Source organism: Apostichopus japonicus, chromosome 23 (assembly GCF_037975245.1).
Source record: "Apostichopus japonicus isolate 1M-3 chromosome 23, ASM3797524v1, whole genome shotgun sequence".
NCBI lineage: Eukaryota > Metazoa > Echinodermata > Holothuroidea > Aspidochirotida > Stichopodidae > Apostichopus > Apostichopus japonicus.
The window spans coordinates 18,089,307-18,107,486 of NC_092583.1; the positions used below are offsets into that span (position 1 = coordinate 18,089,307).

The following is an 18,180-nucleotide window of genomic DNA, read 5'->3' on the forward strand; positions in this document are numbered from 1 at the left end:
TCAAAGCAAGAGCTAAAAGGGTAGCAGAAAACATAGTTTAAATATCAGACGATTTGTGTGGGAGAACAACGAGCTGCAATGAAATGTCAAACGCCAAGATTCTGGCTCTGACGTCATTTCATGGTCAGAAACAGCAGAGATGTTATTTTTAGATACACGTCGCTTGCAAGGCATGGGGCACCAGGGCAATACTCTTAGACTGCTAGTGAGTGTAGCTCAGATCCAAATTAAGACTAGCAGACTGCACAGGATCTTTATCTATCAGATGGTATGCATGTCTCTGAATTGAGGTCTTAAACTTAGCTACTGGCCAGCAGAAACACACACACAAAATAAACAAGGCAAATAAATGAAGTCAAAATTAACAAAGGTGGAATTAGGAAACAAAAGTACAACAATTTATCAACAAAATCATTTAAAGTCATTCTCACTAATTTAAAGGAAAGACACTTTAACAGTGTCGCCATCATACAGTCTGCAAGATTTCCAAAAGTGAGTACAGAACATGTTCAATATAATGTTTTCATATTTCCACAAAAATGCATGTGGGTTCATCATGAAACAATTGCACTTTCAAATATATAGAGTGATTATATTCCAGTATACTTTCAAACCAGCATCATTTTGCAAAAACATTTCTATTAAGTTTATTTTCCAACATTTCAAATATCACTCAAAATAAGAAATGACCATTTTCAACTTATACTGATACAACTTCCCAATTAAAGGCCTGAAAATACTGGAGGATGTGCACAAAATCAGATCAAGATTGGATCCCCTGCTCAAGATCAACTTGGGATGCTCAGATTGCACAATTTATGATATGACCCTGAGATCCCTGGAGCTCGAGTTTGCAATACTTGGTATGTACTGTGTGCATTAAATGTACAATAGCATGCTGTTACGGGTAAGGGTTAACATATTGTATACCTCAATGCAAGTTCAAATCTTGGACAATGACATATTATTTTGATGGAAACTGAATTCATGCAGAAAGGACTTACTGTAGTGTATCCATACTTTTGCTATCTTTGATCAGTACTGTAGCCAAAATGGAAACATTTCCATAAAGTTTCAAACTTACATAGAAACATTCCTCCTACCTACAGTATGACCCATTATGCTATGACAGTAAACCTTACCGATTTTGCCATTGCTTTGTAGTTTTAATCAGTTGCTCATGCACTTCCACCAGACATTGTGAACATTGGCGCAGATCAGTCTTGGATAATGGTGGTGACGCGTGTCTGTTCTCTGATACTACTGTATCTACAGTAAGCGGAGTGGGTTCGCGCGTAGCGCACAAGATTTGTTTGGGCAAATACATGGGCGTCTGCAGAAAAAAAATTCCGGGGACAAATAATCCAAGTAGAATTTTGTATGTACGATGGGTCTGGGGTTCTCTCCCAGAAAACAATTATAGACTGCCGCAAATGCGATATCCGTCCTATATTACTGTGGATAAATTTAATAAAATGAGAACTTGTGATAATTTTAGTTACATCAACTTATATGAATGCTGCTCGTATATTCATCTTAGTAAGCTCATACCTCTCACAGTTCGATGAAAAGTGTACTATAGTGTAGCAGGTTGTAAGGCCCAGTTTATTCTTACTACTTCAGAGACATATATAATTGGAAACATCCAAATTTTATCTTCTCAAAATATTTCCCAAAATTGACCAAAACTTCAGGTAATTCAACTGAAAGTGGAAACACCGCAGGATGTGAAGCTAGCTCAAATTATCACACAGTGTGAGTTGTTAACGATTGTTTTGTTCGCACTCAGTCCGTTTTGCTGATCACAATTTACCAGTCTCGTGTATAGATTATGTTTCTCATGATTGATTGTGTTAATACTTCAGCGGAGAAGTCTAGCCTAACAGTGTCAATAGTAATAATTCTCGTCTTTTATAGCATATCATTTGCACTTGTAATGCTGGATCAAACTGCGCCAAAGTTCAATACAGGGGAATTTGAAATGCAGCGTTTGGTCAAAAAAATTGGTGGAGATCCGGTAAATCCTGTCCCCACCACTGAAAAAGTTGGTGGGGACGCGTCCTGCTGTCCCCACCAGGATCTGCACTCATTATCGTGAATATGTGTAAGCCTAACATTAGGCTACACATCCGGATTAACTAACTGTATGTACATACACCGGGCGAAATAGTCCTGCGATCAGAAAGCATACATGTACACAGGTAATAGACTATGTTGGATACAACATACAGTAAATGGTGCATACAGTAAACGGTTCTGAAATATGGTTGTTTACCGTTTTGTTGAATTTTACGAAACCACCAAACAAATGCCAAATTTTAACTCAAATAAGTTATCAAACTTAATATGTTTGCCTTCTTGTTTTGACCAGTCAAACAAGAACTTACAGGCTGTACTCTTTTGGGACTTAACCCCTAACCCTAACTTAACTACATGCAATTGATAAATGGTATCAAAACTGACCCAGGTCTGCTAGAAGGTGCTTGAAAAGTGAAATGAATTTCTACTTTAATTGAACTAAAAGAGCTGCATGTTTCAAACACAATATCTTGTCTTTCAGAGGTTCTAGGTTGGCTATTGAAACACTCTGATCAAGGAAGCATGACACTTAAGGTAAATTGATTGCTCTCAACATACTGTATATAAGTAACGAATACTGCTTTCTATATTCCTAAGTTATTTTTGGTGGCACTATCCACTAACAAGAATGTGCGACCTGTGGAAAATTCTGTGAAGGGTTTCCCGCAGGATAGCCTGGCCGCAGAACCACGTTGTTTGAGGCACAATACGATCAACCGTCAAGGGGAACAGACCTACCAATACCAGTATACACCATTAGTCCTACGCAGCAAGAGATAAAGAGTGAGTTTGGTAAAAGATAAGTACCTAGGCTAGTAATTAATAATCCCCTATACTGCCAATTAGGGAGGGACATATCAGGAGGGCTCGCTTTTGTTTTCTTGGTCGGTAGCGGCTAATCTGATCATTTATTTATCGGCCGTACCTGTGGTACTAGTAATGGTCGTTACTCACTAAGGCCCCGAACCGTATCCGGCTAGTAGTATAATCCCCGTAGGAGTAGGAAAACCAGATACCACTGTGAGGAGGGAGGTAATCATTTCAACCAGTTTTCTAGGCACCGAGGCTGGGGGCTATTTTTAAAGAAGCAGACGGGTCTGATAGTACACAACTATTACTAATTAACAACCGGGCGGAGTTCGAAGGAACTGCCTATGCTTAGTATCCAGTACAGTCACACCCCTCCCTTGCATCTGTACGAGTTTACATAATTAATATCAGACTAGGGTAATACGGCCAGCTAGGACTTCAATGTAACACAACTGAATATCAGCACGCTGGGGTCACTCTATTGAAGTTGAGCAGACTTAAGGATAGCCTGCCTACGTTCAGCTCACTGAGGGTCAGCCAACTGAGGTTCAGCGTACTGAGGGACAGCGTACTGAGGTACAGCGTACTGAGGTTCAGCCGAATGAGGTTCCGCCAACTGAGGTTCAGCCTACTGAGGGACAGCCAACTGAGGTTCAGCCAAATGAGGTTTAGCGTACTTAGGTTCAGCATTCTGAGGTTCAGCCGACTGAGGTTCAGCCGACTGAGGTTCCGCCAACCGAGGCTCAGCGTACTGAGGGACAAGCGACTGAGGTTCAGCCTACTGAGGTTCAGCCCAACTGAGGGTCAGCCTACTGAAGTTCTGCCGACGGAGTGTCAGCTGAATGAAGTTCTACCCACTGTGGGTCAGCCTACTGAAGCTCTACCGACAGAGGGTCAGCCTACTGAAGTTCAGCCTTCTGAGGTTCAGCGTACTGAGGTTCAGCCGACTGAGGTTCCGCCAAGTGAGGTTCAGCGTACTGAGGGACAGCCGACTAAGGTTCAGCCAACTGAGGTTCAGCGTACTGAGGTTCAGCGTACTGAGGTTCAGCGTTCTGAGGTTCAGCGTACTGAGGTTCAGCGTACTGAGGGTCAGCCTACTGAAGTTCTGCCGACGGAGTGTCAGCCGACTGAAGTTCTACCGACTGAGGGTCAGTCTACTGAAGTTCTACCGACCGAGGGTCAGCCTACCGAGATTCTGCCGACTGAGTGTCAGCCTACCGAACTTCTACCGACTGAGGGTCAGCACACTGAGGTTCTGCGGACTGAGGGTCAGCCTACTGAGATTCTTCGGACTGGGTTCAGTGCACGGAATATCAGCCGACTTACGATGAACAGAACATTATGATACACTTTATTGTTTTGTAGATTATTATATTCCTAGGTTGCATCCAATAAAAGTAAGATTAACTGGATCATCTTTTGTTTCTGTACTTTCTAGCCATTTGTCTTTGCCCTGGTAAGAGACTTCACATGTCCTTTTCCTGTCACTAGCAAATTAAGCTATCCCTTAGGACTCAACGTGGGCTGACGTTTCATATGCATGAACATTTATGGTTAAGTCACATAGCATAAGTAACTAATTTACATTTGAAATATCCTAGGGTATTAAACATTGCATAACTAAATATTTCACAAATAACATCCATCCTGTTTCCCTTCCCCTCCACCCTGCCCCCCTCCACTTTGTCCCCCTCAACACTGCCCCTCCACCACCCTGCTATCCTCCTTAAATAGGGGAAAAGAAAACATTACATGCTCCTCAGCTCTAATATTGTATGTTTTCAAATCATACAAGCAGACACATACTGCAATTTTATAGCATTTTCTGATGGCATTTGCATACCTACATTATTATGGTTACTGGCCTACTGGCATCTCATCTCTATTGACGCAAATCAATTCTACATTTACGACACTGCTTCTTGTGAAGTACAGCTCTCAATAGCTGTGCATGGAGACTACTCCAGTTTACATTACCTGAATTTAATGAATATTTCTTGGAAATCCAGTGCTTGCGATTACATCGCAGCAGCTGCTTGGCGCTGATACAGAATCAGACCCTGACATTATCTTTTTTTCCTCATCCTACAGGTCTGGGAGAATAAAGCCTATGAAGAACAGATGGAATTGTCTAAGTAGAACAGATTGACAACTAAGATGACGTCATGGATGTGGCATGATGGTTAATGCTACTAGCAACCAGCTGGTCTTGCATATTACATGTGAGCATTGCTAATAGTATTGAAGCAACAGATGACAAAGATTTACTTCACTTCTTGAAAAGAAAAAACATTAAGAGAAGTTAACCAATGACACTAACAGATCAGATCCCGCAATGTGTTCAACAACTTTACATTAGACTCCTGCATCGGTTATAGTATCAGACCCAATGCTCGCAATCGGTTTGATGTACAGCGCTGTAATTACTACTACTGTGTCACATTACATGCACGCAACAAACAACAAGGGAAATACTGTTGATCCTAGGTCAAACCTTAACTGCACTTACATTGCAAATTTGATGCGGTACCTGTGATCTGATCTAATGGCATGAATGCACCATTTTACGTCTAATTTTGTTTTTAGTAGGGATTTTTTCTCTAGTAGGGAGAGGGCCCCAAACAACCCTACATAGGAGTCAGCTTCAATGACCTCAGGGCAGCAAAATCATTGATTTGCCTTTGTTCCTTCCATAAAGGTTCAGCCCCCTCTCCCCTCCCCATCTCCCACCTTTGAAATCCTGCACATGCCACTGGTCTGATCCTATCTTAATCCTAATCTATCACTGAGCTCAAATAACAGGACCTAATCTGTAGCATGTGTGCAATATATAAATTCTTTATCAGGATTTCAGACTTCTACCTAGATGTTGACTTACAGTATAGTAATTTAGTGACCTTTGAAACTACCAAAACTAATATGGACCCTGCATACACCTAGGTACAGTGAAAAGGTCTGCCACCCTAGTAACATGAAGGAAAACAAAAATATGGCTCTTCTTTAGAGAGTATTTTACAATGCCATACATTGAAAGAAGTTGTGGCGAATGCAGAATTACTCAACCAGTGAAAACCTTGCATGTTACCCTAGAACTAATAGTGTTTTCTTTTCTTTTCTTTTCTTGATAGCCTTTACACTGGGATGAGCCTGGGTTAAAAAACAATTGTGGAACTTTGCACAAATTGTGGTATAGGCTCCAGTTTGCGTAGGCTACAGTGTGTTAGGATAATAGTTTTTGTCCAAGGTAGAAAAGAAATCACTGATATTCCGCCAATTTGCGGAAAAAGCTGATGCATGTTTACAACCATCTAAGTTTGTAACAAAATTTACCTTCAAATGGAATGGAAAGGCATAGATAAGGATTCCTTTAAATTCTCGTTTCTAACTGCTTTAGTATGCACAAAAGGCTTCGCAGATGTGAATACTTACTCTTGGAGGAATTTGTAAAAATTTGATGGAGCTTCTAGGCATGATATTCCTCTGACATTCTAGCAATAAAATTTCATCTGTGCTTGTTATTTTTATTATGAAAAGCTTAATTCAACGAATAGAGAAAATATAATAGCTGAAACAGCTCCCCTACAAAGTACTATTGATAATTTGTGATTTCTCTTTATATAGCTGGGCCATGGAGCACCATGATTCTTGGAAATGGAAATATCACCATGACAACAATCTAAATATTTACAACATATCTGATTTAACATGAATATGATGTTTGCTCTGTCAAGTTTCATGGTAGTGCCAAGTTATGATGCAACCTTTACATTAATGACAAGTCTTTTAATATAACTGAAAGAAACAGATCTAGTATTTGAGTCATTATGGTGGCATAGTGATCTATTACACCAAGTATAGTCATGATTCATTACCAAACAATGCATATATCATCTCAAGGCTTGCTTCTTTATAGAGGCATATACTGTAAACTTCTCTAGTATGATCAAATAAAGGATAAAGCACATGTCAATATTTTTTACCATTTTAAGACATGCAGCATTGTTACGAACACAGGATTCTGCATCCGGGACGCAATGTTTTGGCCAGGTTCCCTAAAAGTCCATAAGTGACGACTAGTACAAATTTAGTATTATGCATACATATGGACTGCACTATTAAGGTACATGTATAAATGAACTACAGTATATCTTTGTCATTGACCTGGAGGTCAGAATATGTATGTTCAATTGATGATCACTTGTTGTAAAGTAGATGTTAACCGATTTTGCTGTCTGCTCACTTTAATTTTCAAAGGCTATACATTTTTTCAATCTTTGTAGTGAGTATACATGATATTTCAAATTTGATGCTTCCTGTTTCACCCAAAAGTTGCAAACAAAGTAATTTTTTTAAGCAGATTTCTGCTCTTCTGTAAATCAGGTTCCTGAAAATAGCTGAGTTAGGAAGGATTTTCAATCCATGGTGTAATGTATTGCTATCAGTCTTTCAGTCAACAGTAATCCACATTTTTAAGTGCTGCAGCACACTTTCCCCTTTACTGTTTATTACAGGACAATGCAGAATTACAACTTTTACTTTCTATCTGAAAATTCTTTATTTCCAAGAAACTGGGTGCAAAATTTGTAAACTCATGCTATTTAAGAAGAACTTTTCCTTTCTATTTCAGGAGAGTGAAAACAGTTTCTCTATTGTGTTTGGAAGGTTTCAGAAATTGAAATGAATCGACTGTTTTTCATTAATCATTACAATTGTGCATAAATACAGCTTTAGTTCTGTCCAGTCATGTATCTGATTGGAACTCATTTCCATTGATTTTACAGTTATACTACTCTCTGAACACTATATAATCACTAATAATCTGGAATGCAAAACACAAGGAACCATTTCATAGACTCTCATTCTATAAAGATGAATATGCATAGATGAGTATCAATGTATCACCTCAACAGCACATAATTGAAACTCTATAACCTACATGATAATAGTGTCAACTTTTGCTGATCTGTGGCCATGCTAGGACTTAAGACTGAAACATTAAAGGCAACATAGACAACAAACCACTTCTTTGCACCAAATACTTTCAAAACATTATCCCTTTGTATGTTTATTATGCCCAGGCTCTAAAGTGAACTAAAAGCTTAGCGAGTTACCACATGACTTGAGCACTAAAGAATCCATCTAGAGTGCTTTAGTAGTGTGCAGGAGACTGGCCTATTGGCCTGTGCCCAATAAATTACCTACAGTTTGAGTAATAGTTGAGTCTAAATATACAGTGTGGGTCTAAGGTAGATAATTGAAGGTTGCACACACCAAGTACAGACCTGGTATGACTGGATCAAAGACTAAATAATTGGAAAGTACAAAGCTATAAAGATATGATCCAGTATTACTGGTGATATCAATGGTTGGGCCAATGACTGCACAGCTTCACAGACCTGGTATGACTGGACCAAAGACTAAATAATTGGAAAGTACAAAGCTATAAAGATATGATCCAGTATTACTGGTGTTATCAATGGTTGTGCCAACGACTGCACAGCTTCACAGACCTGGTATGACTGGACCAAAGACTAAATAATTGGAAAGTACAAAGCTATAAAGATATGATCCAGTATTACTGGTGATATCAATGGTTGGGCCAATGACTGCACAGCTTCACAGACCTGGTATGACTGGATCAAAGACTAAATAATTGGAAAGTACAAAGCTATAAAGATATGATCCAGTATTACTGATAAATACTGGTTTATATATTTACGAGCGACCCACTTACCTGTCTCCCCACAACCTATGCACCACATTCTACCGTGTCTAGAATGCCCTGGTAAACTTTTAACACTGTACACCCTCACTGGCCCTAATGGCCTTCCTTCATTTTGAGACCACTTTCCCACAAAGTGGCCCCTGACGCGACCTCGGGAAGGGTGGCGGGTAAACCCTGCCAACCGCCGAGCTCGCCGAGAAAGAAAAATTTAACGCTAACAAAGACTGCTGACGCCTCCAGGCGGAGGGTGAAGCCCACCCCGAACAGTCGGGGTGGGGGTCCGCCCTCCGTCACCCCGTAGTCGTGCCTCCCCCTACACCTACAGAGGCCTAATTGAACAAGGGGACGAGGCCCATACTACCTTAGATGGTAAAGAGTAACCTGGTAAACCAAACTAAGGAAACAACACCCACTGATAGACAAGTAGCTGCAGGCGACCCAGGGGGTGGCGATGTCTATCGACGAAATGCGAGGAGTCATGAGTCAGGTCGAACGACCGCTCCCCCGTCCGGCTGCGTCCCACCTCCCTCGGGGGAGGGTGGCGGGAAATGGAGACAGGTAAGTGGGTCACTCGTAAATATATAAACCAGTAAGTTTTATAATATTTACTTCGTTCCCCACTTACCTGTCTCCCCACAACCTATGCACCGAGTGGCACTGCCCGATGGTGGGAGGCCCGAGGGGTGGGACCCCCGCAGCCCGTATCATCGAGCGACCAAAGCCAAATCGGCCTGTGATACGTCCGATAAGAAGCAGGTGAGGAAGCGATTGGAGTCTTCCACGCCGTCGTCTTGCAGATGTCCACTATTGGAAAGCCTGCGAACCGGGCTGTAGAAGCAGTGAAACCCCTGCTGTTGTGAGCCATGGATCTGCCTGGACCTGTAGCCAGAGGGCGGATGGCTTCCACCAAACAGCGGGACAAGGTATCCTCCCAGGCTGCTGAGTGGGGCACTCGATGGAGGAAGAACAGAGATGTCGAAGTACCCAAGAGATCTTGTGTTCTGTTGAGGTACCACTTCAGTGCCCTAATGGGAAACCATACTGTAGTCTGTCCTCGGGGATCAAAGAGAAGGTCTTGATCTCTGGGATGATGATGTCTCCCGGTAGGAGAGCCCAAACCTGGTTCTAGCGAAGGAGGGGTCGAGAAGTATCAGCACCCCACAAACCGTAGGACTGAAGGCACCTTAGTCAAGGCGTGCCGTTGTTGCCTGGCGTGGAGCCGTAGGGGAAGCCCCTCTAGGAAGGCGGCAACAGCCGAACGATAGTTTTTGATCGTCGAAACCCTGCCTCCCTTCTTGGAACAGTGTGGGTAAGGAGTCGGCGATCAAGGTTAGAAAGGCCATGGTAGGCAGAGTCTGTCTCGTTCGGCACACTCCGAATCTCCGTAGGCAGAAAACGTAAGTACCAAGGTTGTTCTCACTCTGGCGGCCAAAGTCCTTTCTGTCTAAGGGAACACCAGACAATTTCCAGGCATATAATTGTAGGCCCTTGCTGTCCGGGTGAGCCAGCGCCCCGTCTATGGGACAACCGACTGGGGTTTGTCCGGCAGGATCGCCGGCTCGTCCGCTAGGAGCTGGAGAACTTTTGCCCGAACCAGGGTCAGCGGGGCCACTATGATGGCTGACCATGCCAAGAGGGGGAAGATGTAAGCTTCCGGTCCGTTTCGCGACAGGGACCTGGCGTTATGTAGAAGGCCTGCGGGTGGGACCGCCTGAACAAAGATGAGCAGCCCATTGTTGCCCTGTGTCGCAATCAGGTCTATCAGAGGTCTGCTGAACATGTGGAAAACCTACTTCATGTTCGTTGCGAAAGGGTCCACTCGTCAGGGTGGAGCTGTCCCCTGGGCAGAGCATCGGCCATCACATTCTCCTTTCTGGCTATCTGAGAGACTTGTAGGGCCATGCCAGATTCTGTAGCTGTGGTGAGGGTCTCCCCTGCCAGACGGCAATATCTCTCTGACCTGGTGCCACCATGTCTGTTGACGTAGCTACAGTATGTTACCACCGTCGTGTTGTCTGAGAGGATGGTAGTCAAAAACCCCGTACCTGGGCGCCGGAGGACTCCAGAGAGCCCAAACCCCTGTATCTGCTGCTAAAGAAGTCAAGGACAGCGGCCTGTTTGGTGACCTTGTTAGCGCTTGCAGGACAGCCGCACTTGCAGTACTGATTCAGTACCACAGTACCGTTGATGACTCCTTCAGTTATCAACCCGTTGCAATCAGAAAACTATGAAGAAAAGGTCCTGATGATGCTAAGCTGTACCCTGTAGGGAGGTTTAATGGAGGCTCTTTCCATGATAAAAAATATTAATCATAATATTGGGGAAAGAAAAGGCGTAGACCTATTGAAAGATAATGATGTCCGAGGCGCCTAACAATATTACCCCGGTCAACGAAAACCTGTCAAACATAGAGACAAGTATCTCCTGGATGGGAAGCTGCACTGACGAAAGAGTGCCTTGCCCAAGGAAACAACTGAATGATCCGGCCAGGACTCAAACCTGCAAGCCTTAGATCACCAGTCCACTGCCTTCACCACTTGACCACAGTACTCTCCAAAAATGAGTACTGAAGGTACAGAATCTCACTCTGCTGAGTGAGTACAGAATCTTAAACAATGCTACCCTGCTACAAAAAATGAGACTGAGTACTGAATGGATAGTTTGCTTCATCAGAATCTTAAACAAAGCTACACTGCTACTGTTTATGTGACTCCTACAACTATATGTATGTATTTAAGAACGTATTTAGGATCATCCTGCAAGTAGGAACTTGAGAAGAAGCCTCACTGGCTTAACCAAGCTGCAAGCTGACTGAAGTCAGTCTCTTACATACAAATTTAACGTCCATGATTATGAAAAGTCAACAACTCTGTAGCTGGACAACATACATTAATCTTGGGGTGACTTGAACCGGGGGCCTTACAGTATGACTGAAAGGCTTTAACCCTGAGCTTACTGAGCTATAGACCTACTCATCAGAAACAAACTCCCAACAGGGGCTGTGAAGATGGTGAGAGGGTGGGTTTGTAGAAAATCCACCTCATAAATCCCTGGCTGCTTAACGGAGCCCGGGGAGTTACTCAGCAAACACAAAAGCGTTACTAAGCATGTAGTGTTTTGTTATGATAACTTTATTAGTGGTGTAAGAGGTATGTCACCGAAAACGTTTTCAGGCTAATATATCAAAACGATTTACGTTAAGACACTAATATAACATTAATATGACATTAATATCTCATAGACACATTATGTCGACGTTTTTACAACACCACATTTAACGTAATAAACACGTAATAAATGTTATGATAACGTACCCGTTACTCCTCAAATCTCTCCATGTCGAGACGTGTCAATTTCGTAGTGTAGTACAGTAGAAGTATCCAACTTCCCATTGAAACAACCTAGCGCATAGCCACGACTAGGCTATCAGGTGCTACGAAATGCAACTGTGTTTAAAATGTCGGAACATCAAACATTATTCATGAAGCACATACTGTATGCTCGGAGCGCGTTAGCGCTTGTACCTTTGCTGGGGTTTTAACCTACCCCTTTTCCAACTTACTAACGCGTTTGTCTTGGTAATTCACCCAAAAAATAGAGAGAGAGGCTTATTCCATGGGATCGCTCACGTAGTCGACAGCTCGTTGCAGCAAACGTTGAGCTTACACGTGTCAATCCAGGTGACTGCTTGGCCCCCCTCCTCTCATGACAAATATACAGCGCGGGTATATTTTCTTGGCAGTTTGCCAAGACTCTTAGAAGGCTTCGTTTTCCTGGCACTTTGCCAAGTTTCGAAAATGTTCTCTTCTTGGCAGGTTGCCAAGGTACTAAGTAACGAGACTGTACTAGAATCGCTTCAGTTTGCGCATTTTAACATGCTCTGGAGGGGTTCCACAAGCGTTTTAAACAACAAAACATAAGCAAGGTTTCAAACCTAGACATATGGCGATGAATTATAACGAGAGAGAAATATAATTATCTAGGAGAATATGACCCATGAATGCCCAGGAAATCTATGTCATGTCCTGGTTTCTGCTGGTACTCATTAAACACACATTCGGGATGTGTAATGATAAATGGTGTAGCGATTGCAGTGTCTTTCCGCAATTGATTCGAACCTGTCGTCGCAGCTCAAGCTGCTAGTTCCGGGGGGCAACACTCCCCTGATGAAAGAGACTCTTCCCCCTCTTGGAGGTGGGATTAACTTTGAGGCTGGGGATAAGTATATCTCCGTTTGCCGTGGGAACCTCGCTCCGGCCAGCTTTCCTTTCGGATTGGGCGTTTGCCCTTACTACCCCGTTCTGGGGGCCCAGCAGTTGTTGATCTCATCGGTTCCCGGCTCTGGGACCGGCTCCTGGGATCCGGAGTGGAACCTCGGTTCCGCACTCCCTGTGAGGTCTCGCTGGACCCGCGGTCTCGTCGGACCCGGCCCCCGGAGCCCATCTCTGTGTGCGTACCTAGCCGGGTACCACTCCCCTCGACCCGGACATTCTGTCCATTCCGGTCGGAATTTCAAATGGGCTATTTATTGGCCTTGAGCCTTGCCCTTGCCTTCCCCTTGGTCATAGAATCCGGACGGTGCCGGGACCTTGGGGGGCAAAATCTCTTTCTCCTCTCTCTCTCCTCCGGCCTCTCTCGCCGGACTCGGGCTCCCGGAGCCTATCTCTGTGTGCGTACCACGCCGGGTACCACTCTCCTCGACCCGGACATTCCGTCCGTTCCGGTCGGAACTTCTAATGGGCTTTTTATCGGCCTTGAGCCTAGCCTTCCTTGGGTTGGAGGGGAACGTCTGTTCCGGGCTCCTTCTGAGGTCTCGCCGGACCCTGGCTCTCCGGAGCCCCTCTCTTTGGGCGCACCACAACCGGTGCCGCTCTCTGCGACCCGGACGGAATGTCCGCTCTGGCCGTCTTTGTCATGGGCTTTTGGTTGGCCTTGAGCCTTGCCCTTGCCCTAGCCCTTGGTGGTACATCCGGACAACGCCGGCACCTTGGGTGGCAAAATCTCCTCTCTCTCCATCTCTCTCTCACATGGGCTTTTTGCTGGCCGAAGCCTTGCCCTGGCCCTTGGTGATACATCCGGACAACGCCGGCACCTTGGGTGGCAAAATCTCCATCTCTCTCTCTCTCTCTTCTCCGGCCCTCTCATGGCCTCTCTCCATCTCAACTCCCACCAACTCTCTCACTTCCTCCGATTCCCTCCAGGGGAACTGTGGGTTTGGTGATAAGCTTGCACGGTTTCGTGAAAACTTACAACCGGTTTTTCTCTAGCAAAAAACCGAATCTGGCTCAAAAACCGGTTTTTTTTTCCCCTCCTGAATTGCATTGAAAACATCCAAATCTCGATCGCTAAGATGCGTATTTTTGAAGCTTTATCAACAGCGGGTTCAAGTCTGTTCGTTCGCAGTAAATTGTTAAAAATAAGAATAATAAATTCAAGAAATGTTACTGCCTACATGACTGTCATTTTATAACCCACGTTAACTAAACTAAAGTAAATATGTCGAAAAGAAATGTGTTAGTGAAATTTTTTCTTAAAGTTTTAACATCACGTACACGTATCGTTTGTCTTGTGTTTACTGTACTTCACGAAGTTCAAATTCGTGTTCAGAAAAAAATATGACGGTCATGTTATATTATATGTTATATTTTCGGAGATGAGGGCCGAGCATAAACCCCATTATGACCAACTGGAGATCGTAAAAAAATGCTTTACAATATGATTGGTCCAATGAAGGTACCAAATTGCACGAGGCTCTAGCCATGTTCGCGGGTGGTATCTTGGCGGTAAAATAAATTTCTCTTCAAAGAGTGAAGAGAATTTACCGTCTTCACTTTCAAGTACAAGTTGAAAAATATCACTGGCAAAAGCGGGATTAGGTCGGCAAAGAATGTAAATTGTTAACGTTTAAGTTGGAAACATGTGTTCATCAACGTAAACGAAAAACCACCTGAGAGACGCCTTGTCTGATAACTGATAAGAAGAAAGGTTTAAAGGAAAATTACAAAGAAAATAAAATCCATTAGCGTACAAAGGAGAATTGTCACAACAGCAACAGCTGTAATTTTCAGCCATGTATGCAACATTTTTACTCCTTTAATATTCCTTGACTCAAGCCTGACGCCAGGTGTCTCTTGTGAATAATGGACTGTGATTGTTCTAATGTTACTTGTTGCATCTTAGTTGTTAAACTCAACCCCCCCCCCCCCCCCCGCGATTGTTCTAAAGTTACTTGTTGCATCTTAGTTGTTAAACTCAGAGCCCCCCCCGTGATTGTTCTAATGATACTTGTTACATCTTAGTTGTTAAACTCACAGAGCCCCCCTCCCCTGCGACTGTACATGTCGTATTGTATTGTGGATTGCGCAATGTATCTTTCAAGTTTTAACGTTCATTTTTTGAACACGAACTGTGATCAATGTGTTTGAAAAGATTTTCTCCATATCCTCTACTATTTAATTGAAGTTAAATAGTAAGAAGAACACAAAGAGGACAAACACTTTGATTGTAACAATTTATTTTGAACTGCATCTCGTCATTTGAGTGTGTACTTCTCACAACTACTAACGTTGGCCACCAAGGTCAGTTCAATACTACAAGGTCGCCTAACTGATGCACGCATATATGGGCTGCATAGCCTAATGTTAGGCCTAGCTATCCACCCTCAAGCACTGGTTATGGCATGTGCGGATCGTAGCTGACAATGTCGTCTATCAGAAAAGCTTTCTCTTGTTGCAATTTACTTTCATATTGCAAAAAGAACAGTAAAAAGGAGAAACCAAAGTCAACAAACCTTTTTTTTTCAGTTTTTGCAATTCACATTTCGGTTTTTTCCGGTTTTTTCGGTTTTTCGGTTTTCTTAAAATAAAAAATAGTACCGAAATTCGGTCGGAAAAAACCGGTTTCGGTACTAAAACCGGTTTACCGTGCAAGCCTATTTGGTGATAGATCTAACCTGTCCCGGCCTGTTAGCCAGGTGTTGATGTGCTGCAACTGTCTGGTGTGAAAACAAAACAGACTAGACAGAGGTCTCGGAACAGTTCACACATTTAAGGTGGCTTCGAGACATGTCTGAGAAATCCACGTTAAGGAGAGACTAACGGCGAATAGTCTAACGTATCAAACGGAACGACTATAAGGAGGAAGTAGGGTGGGAGTATGCTAACAGAGAGTAAACTTTACGTGACAAAAACAACGTGCCCCGCTATAGGCTCGTGGCTTACAAGGTACGCTATAATAGTGAAAAACTTCCCACACTTAGAAGGGAACATGAACTAGAATACAGAAGGAAAAGGACGAAGCATGTATACAAGGGAGAGAACCCCTCTATCCGCATACAGAGCGGGAAGGGATGAACAAGGCTACGAGGTACGGTACGCCGCAAGTGAAACTCCCGACGCTTAGGAGGCGCACGAGTAGCGAAACCCATGGAGAAACATGAAAATATGTACAAATATACGACGGTTCAAACAAGAAACAACAACGTAATCGAACCGCCTATCCGCCTAGTATTGGATAGGAGTTCGCAGCTTACAAGATACGTTACAAGGAGAAACACTTCCGACATATGGAAGCAACGTAACTAAACATATATGCATCAAAACTTGTAAAAAGGATGAAACATGTATATAAGGGAGAGAACCCCCCTAACCGCGAACCAGCGGAGGGGGGAACAAGGCTACGAGGTACACCCCAAGACATGAGACTCAGGGAGCGCACGTAGCAACAACTGGAGGAAACATGAAAATATACAACAATATATGAAATCAAGGATACTCCCGTCTTAACAAGACAAAACAACAAAACCAGCCGACTATCTCGACTAGTTAGGAGATATCGGAACGTGGCTACAAACTACGCTACAAAAGTGAAAACCCACACTAAAAGCGTAAAAATTAACGAAGTACATGAAAGCAAAACATCTTATGAAAGTAAGAAAAGCTGAAACACATGTACATACGAAAATACATGCCTATCCGCGTAAACAAGGCGGCATAGGCAACGAACGAAGTAGTCTCGCAGAGCTACTACCTGTTACCCTAAAAACGTTGCATAAGAAAAAACGAACGCATGGGCGAGAGTGTACACTAAAACAGCCCCCAAAAACACCCTTCCCTACAAGAAAAGGATACTTATCAGGCTGGAAAAGATCCTTGGAAGTGCAGAAGTCCTGATAGGAAACTTCTAGAGTATAAATCCAAGGTATTCTGGGCGAATTTCGCGAAAATTTTCCTAACTCCGAAAAACACAGTGAGACACTTTGTGGGTAGAAAAATGAAGGAAGGCCATTAGGGCCAGTGAGGGTGTACAGTGTTAAAAGTTTACCAGGGCATTCTAGACACGGTAGAATGTGGTGCATAGGTTGTGGGGAGACAGGTAAGTGGGGAACGAAGTAAATATCAAGGGTTTGGCCAATGACTGCACAGCTTCACAGACCTGGTATGACTGGATCAAAGACTAGGCAAGATGTTGGTCAAATCACAATTTAATAGGATACCAACAACATATATGCATGCATTATACATGTATTGTGTTAAACACACTATAGACAGAAATAAACCTGAATTTACAAATAAAAGTAGAAACATGACAACCCATATGGCACTAGTCACCCTCCCCATTTTAATAATTGTTACTGATATAACCTGGCCAATACTGAACTTTATTCTAATTGAAAAATAGTCCACACGGTATCTTGAACTTTGATGGTTGTCTACAATTTGTTAGTAGGAACCGCAGGTCTGGTATCTGCCAAACATACATTAGTGTCACAAGCAATTTGTTTATTGTATTCCTAGCTTTAAATTTTATTGATTTCATGGTGGTTCTATGTAGGGTCTAGCCAAATGGTAGGTCCTGACGAATATGCAGCCACTATAACAGAAGAAACTTAGACACCCTTCAAGACACATGCAACTTCTGGCAGGATTAGACATTAAAAGGTAAAAGTCCTTGAAAATAAATAAAGTCAACCCATAATTTTAAAGAAAATTATACACTTTTTACACTTTATACACAGTTTTGAAAGGAGAAAATAATGAAGTAAAACCAGTGCAGCAATGCTGACGTATCTCAATACTATGATAGTAGTACATTGCTGTTGTAAGCATTGGGTCATTTATCTTGTACATGCATTGGGTCATTTATCTTGTACATTGGATATCGTTAATATTCACAATTATTTGAATCATGAAGCCACTGAGAAAATTACCCAGGCCTTTATTACTTCACGCATCGATAATGGACACAGGCTTCTCTATGGTCTACCATAGAATCAAATCGCTCGACTTCAACACCTTTTAAATACCACTACACAAATTGTTGCATAAATGGAGAAGTCTTGTCACATCAAACGTATTCTTTAAGAGCTACAGTGGCTTCCGGTCTCTCACCGAATTATTTACAAGCTCCTGTTAATTACCTACAAACCGTTGAATGGCCTGGCTCCCACTTGTATCTCTGACATGCTCTAGACATACACTCTCATACAACATCTTCGATCCAGTAACATGCATTTACTCCAAGAATAACAGCCTTAACATACATGGATTGGGGTGACAGATCTTTGA

At 42.8% G+C, this 18,180-nt stretch overlaps 2 protein-coding genes across 8 annotated transcripts in view; one reads left to right on the forward strand and one right to left on the reverse strand.

Annotated features, from left to right (window-relative positions):
* LOC139964577 (uncharacterized) overlaps positions 1-18,180 on the reverse strand; it is an 83,138-nt gene that overhangs the window by 18,069 nt on the left and 46,889 nt on the right. Inside the window, exon 4 of one of the 7 annotated variants that reach the window (XM_071966288.1) lies at positions 4,867-4,997. The exons of the other annotated variants lie outside the window; for them this stretch is intronic. The gene's annotated coding sequence lies outside the window, so the exon portion shown is untranslated. The remainder of the gene's footprint in view (positions 1-4,866; positions 4,998-18,180) is intronic. 7 annotated transcript variants of the gene reach the window in all.
* Positions 3,327-4,546, forward strand: LOC139964580 (uncharacterized). The gene has a single exon (XM_071966292.1). It carries the CDS (start codon positions 3,491-3,493, stop codon positions 4,232-4,234), a length of 744 nt encoding a protein of 247 aa, XP_071822393.1. The 5' UTR covers positions 3,327-3,490; the 3' UTR covers positions 4,235-4,546.